The sequence below is a fragment of the Pseudopipra pipra genome, chromosome 9 (assembly GCF_036250125.1).
Source record: "Pseudopipra pipra isolate bDixPip1 chromosome 9, bDixPip1.hap1, whole genome shotgun sequence".
NCBI classification, from domain to species: Eukaryota; Metazoa; Chordata; class Aves; order Passeriformes; family Pipridae; genus Pseudopipra; species Pseudopipra pipra.
The window spans coordinates 22392106-22406498 of NC_087557.1; the positions used below are offsets into that span (position 1 = coordinate 22392106).

The 14393-nt window shown below is 45.5% G+C and overlaps 1 protein-coding gene across 3 annotated transcripts in view; it reads left to right on the forward strand.

Annotated features, from left to right (window-relative positions):
- Positions 1-4413: 4413 nt before the first annotated feature.
- Positions 4414-14393, forward strand: part of GLIS1 (GLIS family zinc finger 1) — a 183072-nt gene continuing 173092 nt past the window's right edge. Inside the window, exons 1-2 of one of the 3 annotated variants that reach the window (XM_064665176.1) lie at positions 4414-4540; positions 5118-5495. In XM_064665176.1, the coding sequence (XP_064521246.1) occupies positions 5150-5495 (346 nt within the window). In that variant the 5' untranslated portion in view covers positions 4414-4540; positions 5118-5149. Of the gene's footprint in view, positions 4541-4796; positions 4918-5043; positions 5496-14393 lie in introns of those variants that run through there. The other 2 variants (XM_064665175.1, XM_064665177.1) reach the window with 2 other exon arrangements.

Sequence of the window (14393 nt, forward strand, 5' to 3'; positions counted from 1 at the left end):
TGTGCTGCCTTAAAGGGATATAGGCAATATCTAAGAAACGGGCATACTCACAGACACAATCCCTTTGGCTCAGTTTTTGTTTGGTTGCTTCTCTTTTACAATCTGTAGTGCAGTAAATTAAAACAAAAACAAGTCTGGACTTGGCATGCCTTTGTAAAAAAATGTTTTGTATGAATTGACAGCTAGTGTGTGACCAGGCTATTTATAAGCAAGTTTGTTATTCTCCTACCAGAGAACCTGTTTTGCCCTATATTAAGAGAATACTTATGGTAACACCTCCCACCTCTGTCTGCACTGCAGCAGTTACACAAAATTCTTATGATTTCAACTGTGTCCCTTTAAAATTTCATTTTGTTGCCTGCTGGAGTAAAAGATTTCAATATATGAATTAGAGATTAACACTTCACTTCTGCTTGTTTGCTCTGCACAGCTCACCTTACCTGTATCTGTTCTGCTTCATTCCTCTCCTCCCACAGAACTGCTGGGGGAACTGGAGGTTTCAGCTGCTCCAAGTTTCTCGAAGATCCGGTTTGTGACGACACACAGCGCAGCGGCCAGTTACAGCCATGGGTTCCTGGCAAAGGTAAAGAGCACACTGGGAAGGCTGGATTTGGTGAACTGGAGTTTCCCTTCATGCAATGTCCTTTCCCCCCTCCTGTGTGTTCAGCTCTCCGGGCGGGACAGCTGTGCCTCTGCCTGTGCAGCTGTGAACACAGAGCCAAGAGGCTGCGTGTCTGCCAAAGCACCTGTAGACCCTGTGAACACTGGTGTGGCACTGACCTGATCGTGGCTGGTGTCATCAGGGAAAAACTGATGCATCAAACTTTTTTAAACTTGTTCTCCTTACCGGTACAATTTCACCCCAGCCTGAGCTCACCTTACTCTACTACCCGTTTTCTCTTTCTTTGGTCACCAACTATGGGTGAATGGGCAGATGGGCAAGTCTCTGGTTACTTATCAAGTGGGTGTCCTACCCTCGTGACCTAGTCAGAGGATATTCAGGCAAGCAGTTGCATTCCTCTGGATGTTCTTTATACCAAATTGCAACCTCACTTTTCATAATTGATTTGAAATGAAGCAAGCCCCAGGGACTAGCTTTAGGGACTGAAGATGGCCTGTCTGCCTCAGCTGGAAGGTCTGCTTTGGTGATGGTGACTTCACTAACAAAGGAAGGAGAAAACTGGGCTAACTGTGGGCCATGTTATGACCCATGATCACAGCCCTTGACAACCAAGAATGTTGAATAAGAAGGCTAATATGGGGAAATCTTTCCCTCATTCTCCTAAAGGGAGAGTATTGCTCTCCAGTGATTGGTTTTCACAAGGACACAACACCCATCTATTTATTTCATGGATGTAGTGACAACATTGGGTGAATCAGTGTTTGCTGTACAGCTCGTGCATTCAGCAAAGTCATGGTGACCCAGGGCATAAAACAGTCTTAGCAGCCACGATTGCACTTGCTTGGCCTTTGTTCCAGAACCAAAACATATGAAGTGTCTTCTGATTCAGCAGAGAAAGAAAGGGGACTGCTTAATTCTCCCATTAGTACAGTTATTCAAGAAGCACTTGCTTCTCCCAGCACTTGTTCCTTCCACCTCTGTGGATTTGCCAGAGGAGCCAAGTCACTGCTTTGGAACAGCTGTAGGAGTCAAGTCTCTATCAGACACATCCAGGTCTGGAGGAGAATCTCCATCCACCACCAGTTTCTCTTGCTCAGACCCAGGGATGGGCATCCCCAGCTGCACAGTCCCAGCAAAGACAGGGCAGCTGCCAAATGTCTCACTCGAACCTGAGGGAAACGGTGGTGAGAATCTGTGGGGCCTCATTTCCTATGGGAGCAATGTAGGTACCTGCAGCCTGAGCCATGAGGTCTCCAACTCTGGGAGATGACCTGCCACGGGGAAATTCATCTCGCTGTGAAGGGCCTTCACCCTATATGCTGTTGGAGATTGGAGCTCTGATGTGCTTCAGTCCAAAGCCTTCCTGGCTTTTAGAGGGTGCCCAGAGCACCGAGGAGGCTCCGTGCCCGTTCCTGCCCGCGGAGCAACCCAGCCCTGGGCGATTGCTGAGCCAGTGGCGGCACCTGCCGGTATTTTGCGGAATATTCTGGATATTGGTAATGGTGAAAAAAAGAAATAAGCAGTGGTTCAGACGGCCTCAGGTAGAAAATGCAGAGTGATGTGGGTTAACGAGCTGTCCTTTTTCCTGCCTGCTGTGGGAAGCTCCCTAACCACAAAAGAAAATCCCTCTAGGAAGGTACCCAATATATTCAAAACTACCTGTTTTCTAGGAAAACCCCTCCAGTTCAGATATTTGGGCAGTTGTAATAATTTGAATAAGATGAGCCCGTGTTCAAAATCCATCTCAACGCTATTTTCTTCCTGCACTGGAAGCAGCAGGATTACCTTGGTTACACTGTGTTCTGGAATAATATTTCCTTCAGTAAATTTTACTGCCTCTTCACGTCAACTGAAGTTTAGACTGTTGCCACAGTGTTTTTGTGTCTTAAATAATTACTGCTTCTGGTAGCACTGCCAGGTGCCTTTGGCATTTCCAAATTGAAGAGAAAGAACAGCTCGGTCCTGAGAGCCCCAGGGACAGATGGGACTGGGGAATAGGGGATGTAGGTTAGCAGAGCACTGAGAGGTGGCTGTAGAGTACAACCACCCAGAGTGACAACATACACTGAAAATTTTTACATTGGTGATATCCTGGAGATCTATAAAAACATTCAAATTCAATATTTGTGCCACCTAGTTGATATTTAGTTTCCTACAGACTTAAAGTGAGGATTTCTCCCTTTTTGCAGCTTCTTGTTCTCACTGAGATATTCTGAAGGGATTTATCCATTTTTAACCACATTTGACAGAGAGCTATTAACAGTTTAAGATATGACCTTATAGAAAAAAAGGACCCTATTACTGCCACTGTTGAAGAGAAAGGCTGGCAAGCTCCTTCTTTGGTAGACCTCAGGGCATCCACACTGGGCAGGAATGAGGAGAGGCACTGCAAATGAGAGTCATTAGTACTGGTGCTCCCAGAACTGCTTGTTCCATCTCAAGATCTTGTGTCTTTTATGGAGAGTTGCTTCCCTCCCACTAAATCCACAACACTCATAGCGTTTGCCAAGAAAAAGTCATGCCTTCCTGTCCTGACCGTTCCTGTACTCTGCAGGCTGAAAGATGTTATTAAGGGTCTGGATAATACTGTGAGTGAGGCATTCTGTGCAGCATCTGTGCTACAAGATGATGAAGATCTTTTGTCTCCCTGCGGGATGCTCCTCAGGAGGGGTGTAGCAAGATGCCAGTTCAGTAGCTGTCCCTCCTCCTTGTGCTAAATCTCCCAAGCCTCTCCTTTAGGTTTGCTGTGAACAAGCAGGATTTCCAGCCAGCAGTCTGTCTGATTTACACCCATGTAAATCAGGGCTGACTCCGAGTCACTGCTATCCTTGAGCTGTCCTGGTGTGTTACAGACCTGCTGTGCTGCACCTGTGCTGACAGCAACATGCAGGGCAGCAGGGTGCAGACACCCCTGAGCCAGAAAAGTGTGGGCTGGTAAAGCTTGCTGGTGCAAAGCTGCACATCGCGGCTCAGCCTGCATTTGCTTGGAACCAGGCCCAAGCTAATAAACCCAACTAGATTGCTTCCAGACCCGAGCTGGCCCAGGAGGAGCCAGCACAAATGTCACAGTGCTGTGGTGCTTGCTCTGAGCTAGTTTAATTGTCTCTGCTGGCACGGGCAAGCTCCTGCACCTGTAGGGCAGGAAGGGAGTGATGCATGGCCACTTTTTACAGAAGCACTGAGTGCACCTGGAACTGCGTCATCGGGGAGATGTCTTGGCCAGGTTGTACCCACCTCTGACCCATCTCATGCTTCCCGGGCCCAGTCCCTTGGCAAGGCTTTGCTCTCTCCCGCTGCTTCTCCATGACACGCTGCAGCGGCTGTGGCTTTCGCACACGAGCTGTTTATAGGGCGCTGCCGGCGGCTCCGCGGCGGGGAGGCTGGTGGTGCCCACGCGGTTGTGTGCCCGGGGCCGGGGCCGCCGGACCCGTGAGCAGGGTGTCTGGGGTCAGCAACCCCACACCCGTGGGCAGAGGGGAAAGGACCAGGCCTAGGGCAGCAGGGCAGCGGGAAGGGAAATCACGGACCCCTCGGGAGGCAAGTGTACGAGCACAGGGAGCTCTCCCCGCCGGGGTGGGCACTGGGAAGGTGCGGGGCCCGGTGCGCAGGGAGCGCTCACCCTCTGCCACCGGCCGGGCCAAGCACGGTGTGCCCGCGCACCCCCTTCCCTGCTCCGTGAGGGGCGGCCGGGCCGGGCCCGCGGGCGGACCCCGCTGTCAAAGCCCCGAGGGGCGGCCCCGGCGGCACAGCCCTCCCCCTGCCCGCCCCGGCTGGCCCCGCCGCCGCGCCAGGGTAATGGCCCGGGCCGCCTGCGCTCTGGCAGCCGGCCCTGCGGCGGGGGAGCGGGGCTGAGCCCATGCGCCCGGCGCGGCGGCGGAACCCGGCGGGCAGCGCGTCCCCCCGGGCGGCCCCTCCCAGGTAGGAGCGCGGGGGCGCGGCTGTCACCGCGCCCGCCCGGGCTCTCCCCCTCCCTCCCTGCGGGGCCGGTGACCCGGGGGCCGCGGCGAGCCCGGCGGTGGCGAACCCGCCCTGCCGCCGCCGCGTCCGCCGTTGCCGGGGCGGCCGCTGTTCGGATGCCTCAGCTGAAAGGCACCGGCCTCCGCACAGCTCGCCCGTGTGCCGGACCCCCTCCCCGCCCCTCTGGCCGCGCTCGCCTTCCCGGGAGCGGCTCCGAGCAGCCCGGCGGTGTTGCCTAGAGAGGGAGCGAAGCCGACGCGCGGCGCCGGCCGCCCCGTCCCTCACAGACGAGCCGCCGCCGGGGTCCGAGCGCGCCGGGTCTTCACCGTCCGGCCGGTGTGCGTGAGAGAGAGAGCGGGCGGGGGCTGAGGCGGGCGGGCTGCGGGGCTGAGGGCTGCGGGGTGCGGGCTGAGCCTGTCGCCGCACGGGCGGCGGTTACCGGCCGTTGGCGGCGCGGGGCTGAGGCGGGAGGCGGCGAGGGGTGAGGGCTGAGGGCTGGGGCAGCCCGCGCTGACAGCCCGTGTGCCGCTCGGTGCAGGACAGCGGCGCGGGGCCCGGCAGCCCGCGGACATGCACTGTGAGCTCGCCGCGGGGCAGAAAGGCAGCAGCGCCCGCTTCGAGCTGACCGACAAATGCCAGGGAGCGCCCCAGAAGGATCTGCCGCGGGCGACTCGTCCCAGCGCTGCTAAATCCCACTTGAGTCCTCAGATGTCCTTTAAAGTATCTGTCAGCAACGGCGGTGACCACGCAGAGCCTCAGCAGAGCCCCCCTGAAATGTCAGCACCTCTGCTAGATTTCATCCCCAAGCGACCCAGCATATTCGAGAGGATCCCGATTCTGCCGAGGGCGCAGGAGCTGCGATGCGCTAGAGGCTCTAAAGATTATTTCCAGCAGCAGAAACATCAGAGCGTGAAGGGTGAGTTTAAAAATACGTGAACTGAACACTACCACCACCAAAAAACTATTCCCCAAACAAATAAAACGCGTAGCAAGCTCCCCCTTTCTTTTTGGTCTTCAGGGTGTTTTCTAACTTGTTAATTTCACTTCAGGCTTTGAAAGTTTTGTTTTTCTGTGCACCTTGGAGGCACAGGATAAACCAGAGTGTTCTTTGATAGTGTGAAGCTGATTGTTTCTCAATATTCTGTAAGAAATCTCGAGACAAGCATCTTTTTTAGTTCTCCTGAGCGAGTGCTGCTGGTTCGGTCGCGTCTCAAAGGTGGTTGTTTTGGGGATGGTGCTGAAGACTGGGCTGGTCTGTCCTGTGCCAGAGTGTGAGTGTGGGGTGTTTGTTTGTGAGCACGCCTGGCTGACAATAAATGCCTGGTTCTTATTCAGCAGTTTCACCACGGTTGCTTGGATTTATAGTTTGTATTTCAAGGAGGTGTTACAAATGCTGGATTCAGGCAGTGAATCCTCAGACTTGTGAATTCCTGGTGCCTGAAAGGTCAAATTCTACTATTTAACAAATGCCTGATTTTTCATGTATTCATTGCTAAGCGGCACTGAAGTTAGGTTAGGAATTGCCCACTAAAAATCTATTAATTACCTTTTTGAGCTAGAACTTGTTAATTGAGCTGGAATTTGTTAATCAAAATCTAATTTTGAAATAATCACTTTGAGGTATCACTGGCTGGGATCAGAGGGAATTGAAGCATTCCTCTATGCTACAAAGCCGCTTGCAGAGACGTATGTGCAGCTAAGGTTATTAGCATTAAAACAATGATTTCTGTAATGTTAAAAGGTAATTCTCTTTTTTAATTCTCAGTTCATTCCCATTCTCTATTTTAGATATGTACATGCAGTTATCTTAAGACAGTTCCCACTGGGATTTTTTCAGTGCATCCCGTTCTGTCCATTCTTCTGAAAACTAAAAGTAGGCTGCATGCCCTTGGACTAGTGACATTTTCTTTTGTGAGCTTGTTACCTAGGGTGATGGCACCTTTCATTGCCATGAAGTTATGTTAATGAACACCTCAATCTGTGCTAGGTCTGTCCTGCAGACTGTAGGATATGTTTGTTCATCACCAGTGAATACAGACAGAGTGTAGCAGCAGGTTATAAATTACCTTTTTTATTTTTCTGTTTGTTAATGCTGCAATTCTTCTCTCCTGATGAAAAAAAAAAAGACGTTGTTAATGTTTGGCAGGAATGAAATGAAGGTCTGTTACACAGACCCAGGTTTGGAGAGGGGAGAAGGAGGATTCACAGGGTATGAAGGAGAGCTACAAGCTCTAGTACCGCTGTGCTGCTGCCACTGCTGCCTGTGGAAGGGACTCATGCGGTGTTCGAGTCCCTCGTGGTGCCACGAGTGAGGTTGGTGCCACTTGACAGGGTTCATACCAGCTTAAAATCCTGCCTGTGGGTTGCCCTGAACGAGCAAACTGTTGAAGCACTTTTTTTTTCTTCTTTCTTTTTCCCTTTGAGCTACTTACCCCTCTTTTCATGCATATTCCTCTTGCTGTTGCAGAGGGCAAGAGCATAGAGAGGGAAAGAGGAAAAGTGTAATTTCCATACACTTGGGGCTCTTACAGTAGATGTAGGTGGGCATGGGAGAAGGTTGCTAATTCATCTTTCCCGACTGATCAGTTTCTCATTTTCGCCACTGGGGGAAAGAAAAAAAAGTGTTTCAAGTTTTGTTGCTGTTTTTGTTTAGTGTGTTTTCTGTCCAGGGTGTTACCTTGTGGTTGCTTCAGCATATGGGTGACTTGAGTCATGGGAGTAAGTAGGAGGTATCCATGAGCAGGATAGTGTTCATCTACTGAGCAGCAGGGTGATTTGATGGGTAATGTTGGATTTTTCCAAAGACAGGCAACGCTGAGTTTTTTGGGTGGGGGTTTTTTGTTTGGTTGTTTTTTTGTGTTTGTTTGCTTTGTTTATTTAGGTTTTGCCCTCCCCCCGCCCCCCCCCCAGAAGAAGACATTGTCAGGAGGAGTTAGGAAAATTAAAAAGTAACATTTTGGGCCAGATAATTTAAAATATGTGGGCTGTGCTGCTCCTTTTGACCTATATGGTGTTGGCAAGTGCTTTAATGTCCACTTGGGCATTTTGGAGTTCTCCTGCTGAACACTGCAAGCTGCCAGCCCCTGCTCTGCACTCTGTGCTTCTGAGTCAGTTCCACAGAAATAATAGAAATCACTCCATTGCTCACTGTGATCTTACTGAAAAATCAGAGTGTATGTGCAGAAGAGCATCTTTCGAGGAGCAGTGTAAACCATCTCCCAAGAAACCTGGTTCTCTCAGGAAGATAAAGGACTGGGGACAGCTGCGTGTGGATGTGATATAACAGGTTATAGCCAAGAAGTGGGAATGAGGGAAATACTCAGATTTACCCAGTGAAGGGTTTTGGGTAGGAAGCTGATGACAGCTTGATTTCAGACCATCGTGCCGTGCGTCTCCTGTTCTCCAGCCCCAGAGTACCCTGTACCCAGTAATTCCCTCTGCAGTCTGGGTTAGATTACAGAATGTGCCTCCTGGTTTTGGTTTATCCACAGTTGAAAATTGCAAGTAGGGCAGGTAAAAGACACTCTTTAACAAGAGCAAACCCGCTTTTTATAGTTGCCTGTAAAATTTTTTTTTTCTAAACAAGCCTTACTTTCTAATTTTTTTTTTCAAAAAAGAATGAATCAAAATGATACACTGCCCCACTAATAAAAAGGGCAGCTTTGAAGTAATCACAATGGGGAAGAAGCATCCTGCTGTTGTAATGTCTCTTGTGGTGTTACTCCACTGCTTCACAGTGTTTAAGTTATGATCCTGCAAAATGCTTCCGTGCCTGAGCAAGTCCTTTTACATGAACAGCCAAACAAGAACTTGAGGGGTGGTGGTGAGGATTACTTCTGGGAATTAGATCATTTGGGTTTAAAGTTTGCAGGATGGAGCTGTTGATTGTTCACCAGAAACATTAGTATTTTGGAACTGGGCTTCATGCTTTGTTCTGTCTGGGAGCTGTTTAAAATAAACACCCAGTTTTCACCCATCCTACCCCTTGTGGTGTGACGGGCTGTGATACGTGCCACGCTTTTCTTGGTCATCGATTTACAGGGCAGAGTATTTGCACACAGCCACTGCTTTTTAGAGGCATTTGTGATCTGCTGGGCATAGAACAACTGTACCATAAGGTATGAAGTCCATTTTACAATGTTTTCCTGAGATTCTGTGGGTTTGGTTCTGTTTTGCTGAATTTCGTGCTACAGTATGACCGTTTTGAAAGTAACACAGGGCAAAATAATTATTGTCTCTAGGAAAGCAGCTTTTGGGAAAGGAAACTTTAGTAGTGACAAAAGAGTAATCTATAAAGATGTCAAATATCTCAGTTTTTAAATGGCATTGATTATGGTTGTTACCAGGAAACACTTCTCCTTTTCATTCTTTTTCAGTTTTGTTCAGTGTACCTAATTCATGACTCAGTAGAAATGACGAGATTTATCCTGTTAGCTGTGCCACTGGGAAACCATCCAAATGGCCTGGACCTTTGCAGTAACCACTTCAGATATTAACTTACAGTGGGCAAAACAATAAGCTCTTCGGGTTGCAGTAGTTGGATATTTCCTTGTTGAGAGTATTTTTTATCCAGACAAGGGGAAAATGGGTTGGATTTTTTTTTGTGTTTGTTGTTAACTGTGGCTGCTTTCAGCAAACATACGACCAGTGTATTGAAATGTATTCATTTCCTTCTGCTGTTGAGAAGGAAGGTTAAATCTTGTCATTTAAACCCCCTGTGACCATTTCCTTGACTATCGGGACAGTCCTTGTGAAAGTAACAGCTTATGCTGTTGGGAGCTTAAGCAAAAGCATGTGCTTTGCTTCTTGTGTGACTTATTGGGTGTATTGAGTGGTCTTGGGCCTGATCCTGCCACTTTCTCTCAGACACCTTGTCTGTGTTCACCTGAATTATCCCACTGGAGCAAGTGGGACTGCCTAGAGCTGATAACTACAATATGAACTGATAAGGAAGACACGGAATGGGCTCACTGGTATGGTGATCTCTAAACTCTCTCAATTTTTTTATAGAGCTGTAGTAATAAATTTTTCTTATTTTCGCTCTAGTTCTCTTGCTTGCTGCATTTGAACTCTCTGCTACAAAAAGGAATTTAAAGGTTTATTTGAGCAGAACATGCACTTACAGAGCTACATTTTTATTGCGTGGTCTTTTTTTTTTGCTTAATTTTATTTTGTAAGAGCAGAAAAGAGAAGAAACTGCAAATTGGAGAATGTGTGCATCAAGTAATTTGGAATAAATTGTAGCTGTCTTCTCCCTTAAACTGGCTATAATGCTTACTTGTCTTGAATAGGAAAATAACTTCCAGTTACTTGCTGCTGAAGGAATTTCTTCTAATGATTTGTGTTGCAAAATCAGAGTCACTGAATTGAAGATGAGCCTTTCATGGATTTAATTTAAAAGAGGTTTAATTGTATCTAATAATTAAATCCATTGTAATTTAGGAATTCGTAGTAGAGAATATTTAGTAAATACAAATCAGGAGATCTAATGATCAGCCTGTCATATAAAGGCATTCAGAACTTGTAAAATAAAAGCAAAAAATCCTCATTCTGCTTCATGAGAAAACAACAGCTGTTGGAAAAAACTGAAGAGAAAAAATAATGTGTCTATCTTAACATTGTGATATTGTGCAGACATATGGAATAACAGATAATGTCAGATAAGTCTAATAATTGGGAGAGATTTTGTAATATGAATTTTGCTTGAAGAAATAGAGTAAAAAATAAGAAATTACTTGTTCTGTCTTTAAAATGTTTCATTAATGGAGGTTGTTATATACTGGGCTAAGCGGGGTGAGAAGAAAAATACCCTTTCTTCTTTTATAGTAAGGAAAAGTTGAAAAATCTACATCTGGGAAGTTCTGAAGTCTGGACATTACTGTATTCCTGTCAGCAGTCTCATCTGCTGCAAATACTTTAGACTTAGAGTATCTGAATTATGTATGTAAATGATTATTTGCATGTTAGAGATCAATCCTGTATACACGTAAACTCTTCAGTGTATACTGAGGATTTTGAGTGTATTTGAGATTATGTTCTGGAAGTGCTTCAAGATTCTGTTAAGTGAAACTGCCAAATGTAAAGTGAGTGTCTTCTGGGAGATTGTACTTCACTGCGATGAAGTGGTTTGGTTTTTTTTGTTGAATAAGAGGGACAAAATTTTACTCTAAACAATTAACATCAGTAGGAGTCTTGCCACTAACTTTAGCTGGGTCAGTATTTCAATCCTGATATTACAGAAGTTCTTTATTCTGCGTACAGGGAAAAGCTTGTAGAGTCACTAACAAGCTTGTATTAAATCCATCTGTAAGCTAGGAAGTGGAATAATGTATGGCCTACGAACAGAAATTTGTAGTACTGTGAATATAATTTTCATGTTCAGTGCCATAATTACCATTATTCTAGAAGTTCTTCTATTTAGTGATTTTAGAACTGTTGAAGATGTCGATGGCAGGGTAATTGGAGGGGGAATATAGATGTAAACCACTCCATTTTGCACTCCAGGTTTCTATCAGTGTATGTCAACAGGCCTGAACAGGCATGCAATCTAGTAATCATTTCACAGTGCATGAAATGGCTTTTAATAGGCTGGGGTTTGTTTGCCTTTTTTCCCTCAGCCACCAAACGTCGTTTCCCAGCACACTGATGTAACTCGGAGAATAGAGGGTTCCAAAGCAAGGGCAGCTCACTGGCTGTGGTACAGCGTAATCTCGGCCTACAAATGTGCAAACAATAGCAAAAGTATGTGTTTGGGAATATGGCACAGCTGTTATCTTCTCCCGGGAGCAGGGAGCGTTACAGTGACATGGAACGACCAGTTAAAACCACTCAGGCCGTTTTATTGCGTTTAAATGGGGCGTGTAAAGAAAGGCAAGGGCCGGTTCCTCCATTGAGATAACTATCAGAGCAGGCTACCGCGGGCCTACCTCTCTGCACAGGCTTTGAAGAATAGAGGCAAAGAATTCCCCTTTTTCCTTCCCCTCCTATTACATTTCTGGCACCCTGTATGTGAAATCTCAGTTGGAACCTGAACTTTCTGTTCTCAGAATCTGTGCTTCACTAGTTACCTGGAACAAGGACTTCTTTTTTTTTTTTATTACGGTCATTAGTTTGACTTTATGAAATGATTGTTAATGATTAAGGTTATTTGTAGATAGGGGACTACTTGTAAAACAGATGAGATGTTGCCAGAGCTGCAGCAGGAAATAGATGCAAATTTTGCATTTTTGGTTCTGTTACGGTTTGGAACATTTAGGAATTACAAGGTTGATCTCAGTCAAATCAATGCAAAGTGCTTGAGCTCTCTCTCTTTTGTTTTTGTTCCTTTTTTTTTCTTTTTTTTTTTTTTAAGCAACTGTTTTGCTTCAAATCTCATAATTATGTCTGACCCTTCTTATGTTTGAGTGTATCTAATGTGTGATTATTTTGCACAGTGGGTTGGCAAAGAGCACTGTGATTGAGCCTACACGATCAAATTTATTCTAAGGGTTAAATGAATGCAAAACATCTTAAACTGCATTTAATTCTGGCATTTACGTATGTGATAAGAGGGTTTTGTTAGAGCTATAGAGTTGTTAGTTGTTTTAGAACGAGGGGAAAGCAAATGCAATCTTAATTCTTGTTTGCATATCAGCCAAAGGGAAAAATGACACGAAGGCGACATCATCAAATACAGTAAAACTAACTTTTTAATACAGATGTCCATTGTTGTTTTAAGTGCTTAAGGGGTTGGTGGTTTGGTTTATTTTGGAACTTGCTGAACTATATGAAGTGTGTCTCCAGGGGCCTGGTATTTTAATACCTTGTAGAAGGTTGTATAACAGTAGATGATGTATTTTGCCTGCCTTCCAGTGCTGTAAATAAATTACACGTGCTAGCTTGGGAGAACATATCTGAGGTGTAAATCAAAGGCTAATATAAGAGGAAAAATACCAATTAGTGATGTCTTGGAACAGATTAGCAGTTTTTTATTCATTTATCTATAATCAAGAGATATAAGAGCAATAATATGTATAAAAATGTTAACATGAGGCGCTTCCCAAGAAGAGGTAGAGGATGTAGGATTATTTAAAATAAGTGCTGTGATTCGCTGCTTTTTCACAATTTGCTGTGATTAATTCACTTAAATACTGAAGTCAACAATCCCCTAGGCAAAGAAAGATATTATAATTTTAAGCATATTGTAAAAATTGAAATTTAATAGTTTCCACTCTATAAATCCTATCTAAGTCTTGATTGTATTAGAAGAAAAATAGATACATGTGTCAGTTTTGGAGCATTATCTTTTTTTTGAGTTTAAAGAATGATAAATGTGCTTCAAACAAGCAACACAGCAGTTTATTAATATGAATGTTTTGCTAAATGCTACGTGCTTAACGCAATCCCCATTCCTTTATAATAAGTTTAAATATTAATTCTTTGGAATGCTAGATGCCTAAAGCTAGATAGAAATGCTGTGCAGTTTCAGATATCTAGGAGTGGGCTTGTGAAACAGGATATTTAACTGGGAGAGATGAGTAGCACATTTCAGAGTTATTAGGGCAGAACAACAGTGCAAGAGGATGACTTAAAAAAAGTTACAAAATTGTTTTCTGTGCATGAGGCTTAAATACCTTAAGAGTTATTTATTTGAAATACAAGAGTAGATTTCCTATCCATGTAGGTTCTAGATTGCATTTTTTGTTATTATTTTGTTTAACTTCTTTTTAGCCGCCTTTCCCTCTCTGAAGCAGCTGGCTTTGATTTAACTTGAATCCTTCACTGGGAGGGAGCGATCAGTCACAATGACCATGAGTTGTGCTCTTTGATGGAACATCTCTGGAGTTGCAGTTGCTTAAGAGAGAAGGCTAAACAGGACAGGACAGGGTGCCCGAGGAAAGCAGCACTTTGCATTCAGAAGGACTTACTTCACTCTTAAAAGAGCATTTATTTTCCTTGTGTAAGTCCTGCCTACCTCCCAACCCCCGTCTGTGCTGGACAGAGAAGAGAGAGTTAAAGTGAGAACAGATAAAAGAGGAAATTTCTTTTTTATTACCCAGTATTTTCTGGGAAAATCCCAGAAAGGATTTAATGTGAGGTTTCATAACTCTTGCTTTGCCCTGCTGCTCCTGCTGAAATTGCAGGAACTTGACTTCAGGAGAAGGCCAGTACTGAATGTTTTTGAAAATTCCATCCATGCTTCTTTGAGACCCAGAAGAGAAGATCCAAGTGTTAAATTCTCTCCAGGAGGGAAAAGTGTGCGAGCACTTTTAGCCCAGTAGCTCAGATGCCAAGATCTGGTGGCACAAAGCATGTTCACCTTTAATTTTTCTTTCTGTTCAAGGCCATGCCTGGTTTAAAGCTAGTGTGATCAACCACTATGTCAAACAGGCAAAAAGGGTGGAGGATTGTGCCAGCAACCAACACAACCAAGCATATAAATGTTTCGGGTGAAAAGAACAAGGGTGCTTGAACTAGATTGTGCCACTTGTTTTGGGGCACATCTGTACTGTTCATGATGTTCCTGCTGTGAGAGCATATCAGAGTATGGTGTAGAGAAAGACAAGCTGGAGCCAGAAACAGGGCAGTTGTTTTGCACACCGTCAGGGCCAGCTTAAATTTCTATGCTGAGAGACAGAGTTTGTTAGTTCAGGTGCAGTGTTGGGGTGATGTGGCTGTGCTCTGTTTGAGATCTGATCTGGTGGTGGTGCAGGATGTTCATGCAACATGTGGCTGCATTAGCTTGGGGTGGCACTGCACCCCTTCTACACAGCATGTGCATGGACTGCATTTCTCTCTCGGCTACGCGAAGTACGTGGTGCTTGCCCTTGGTGGT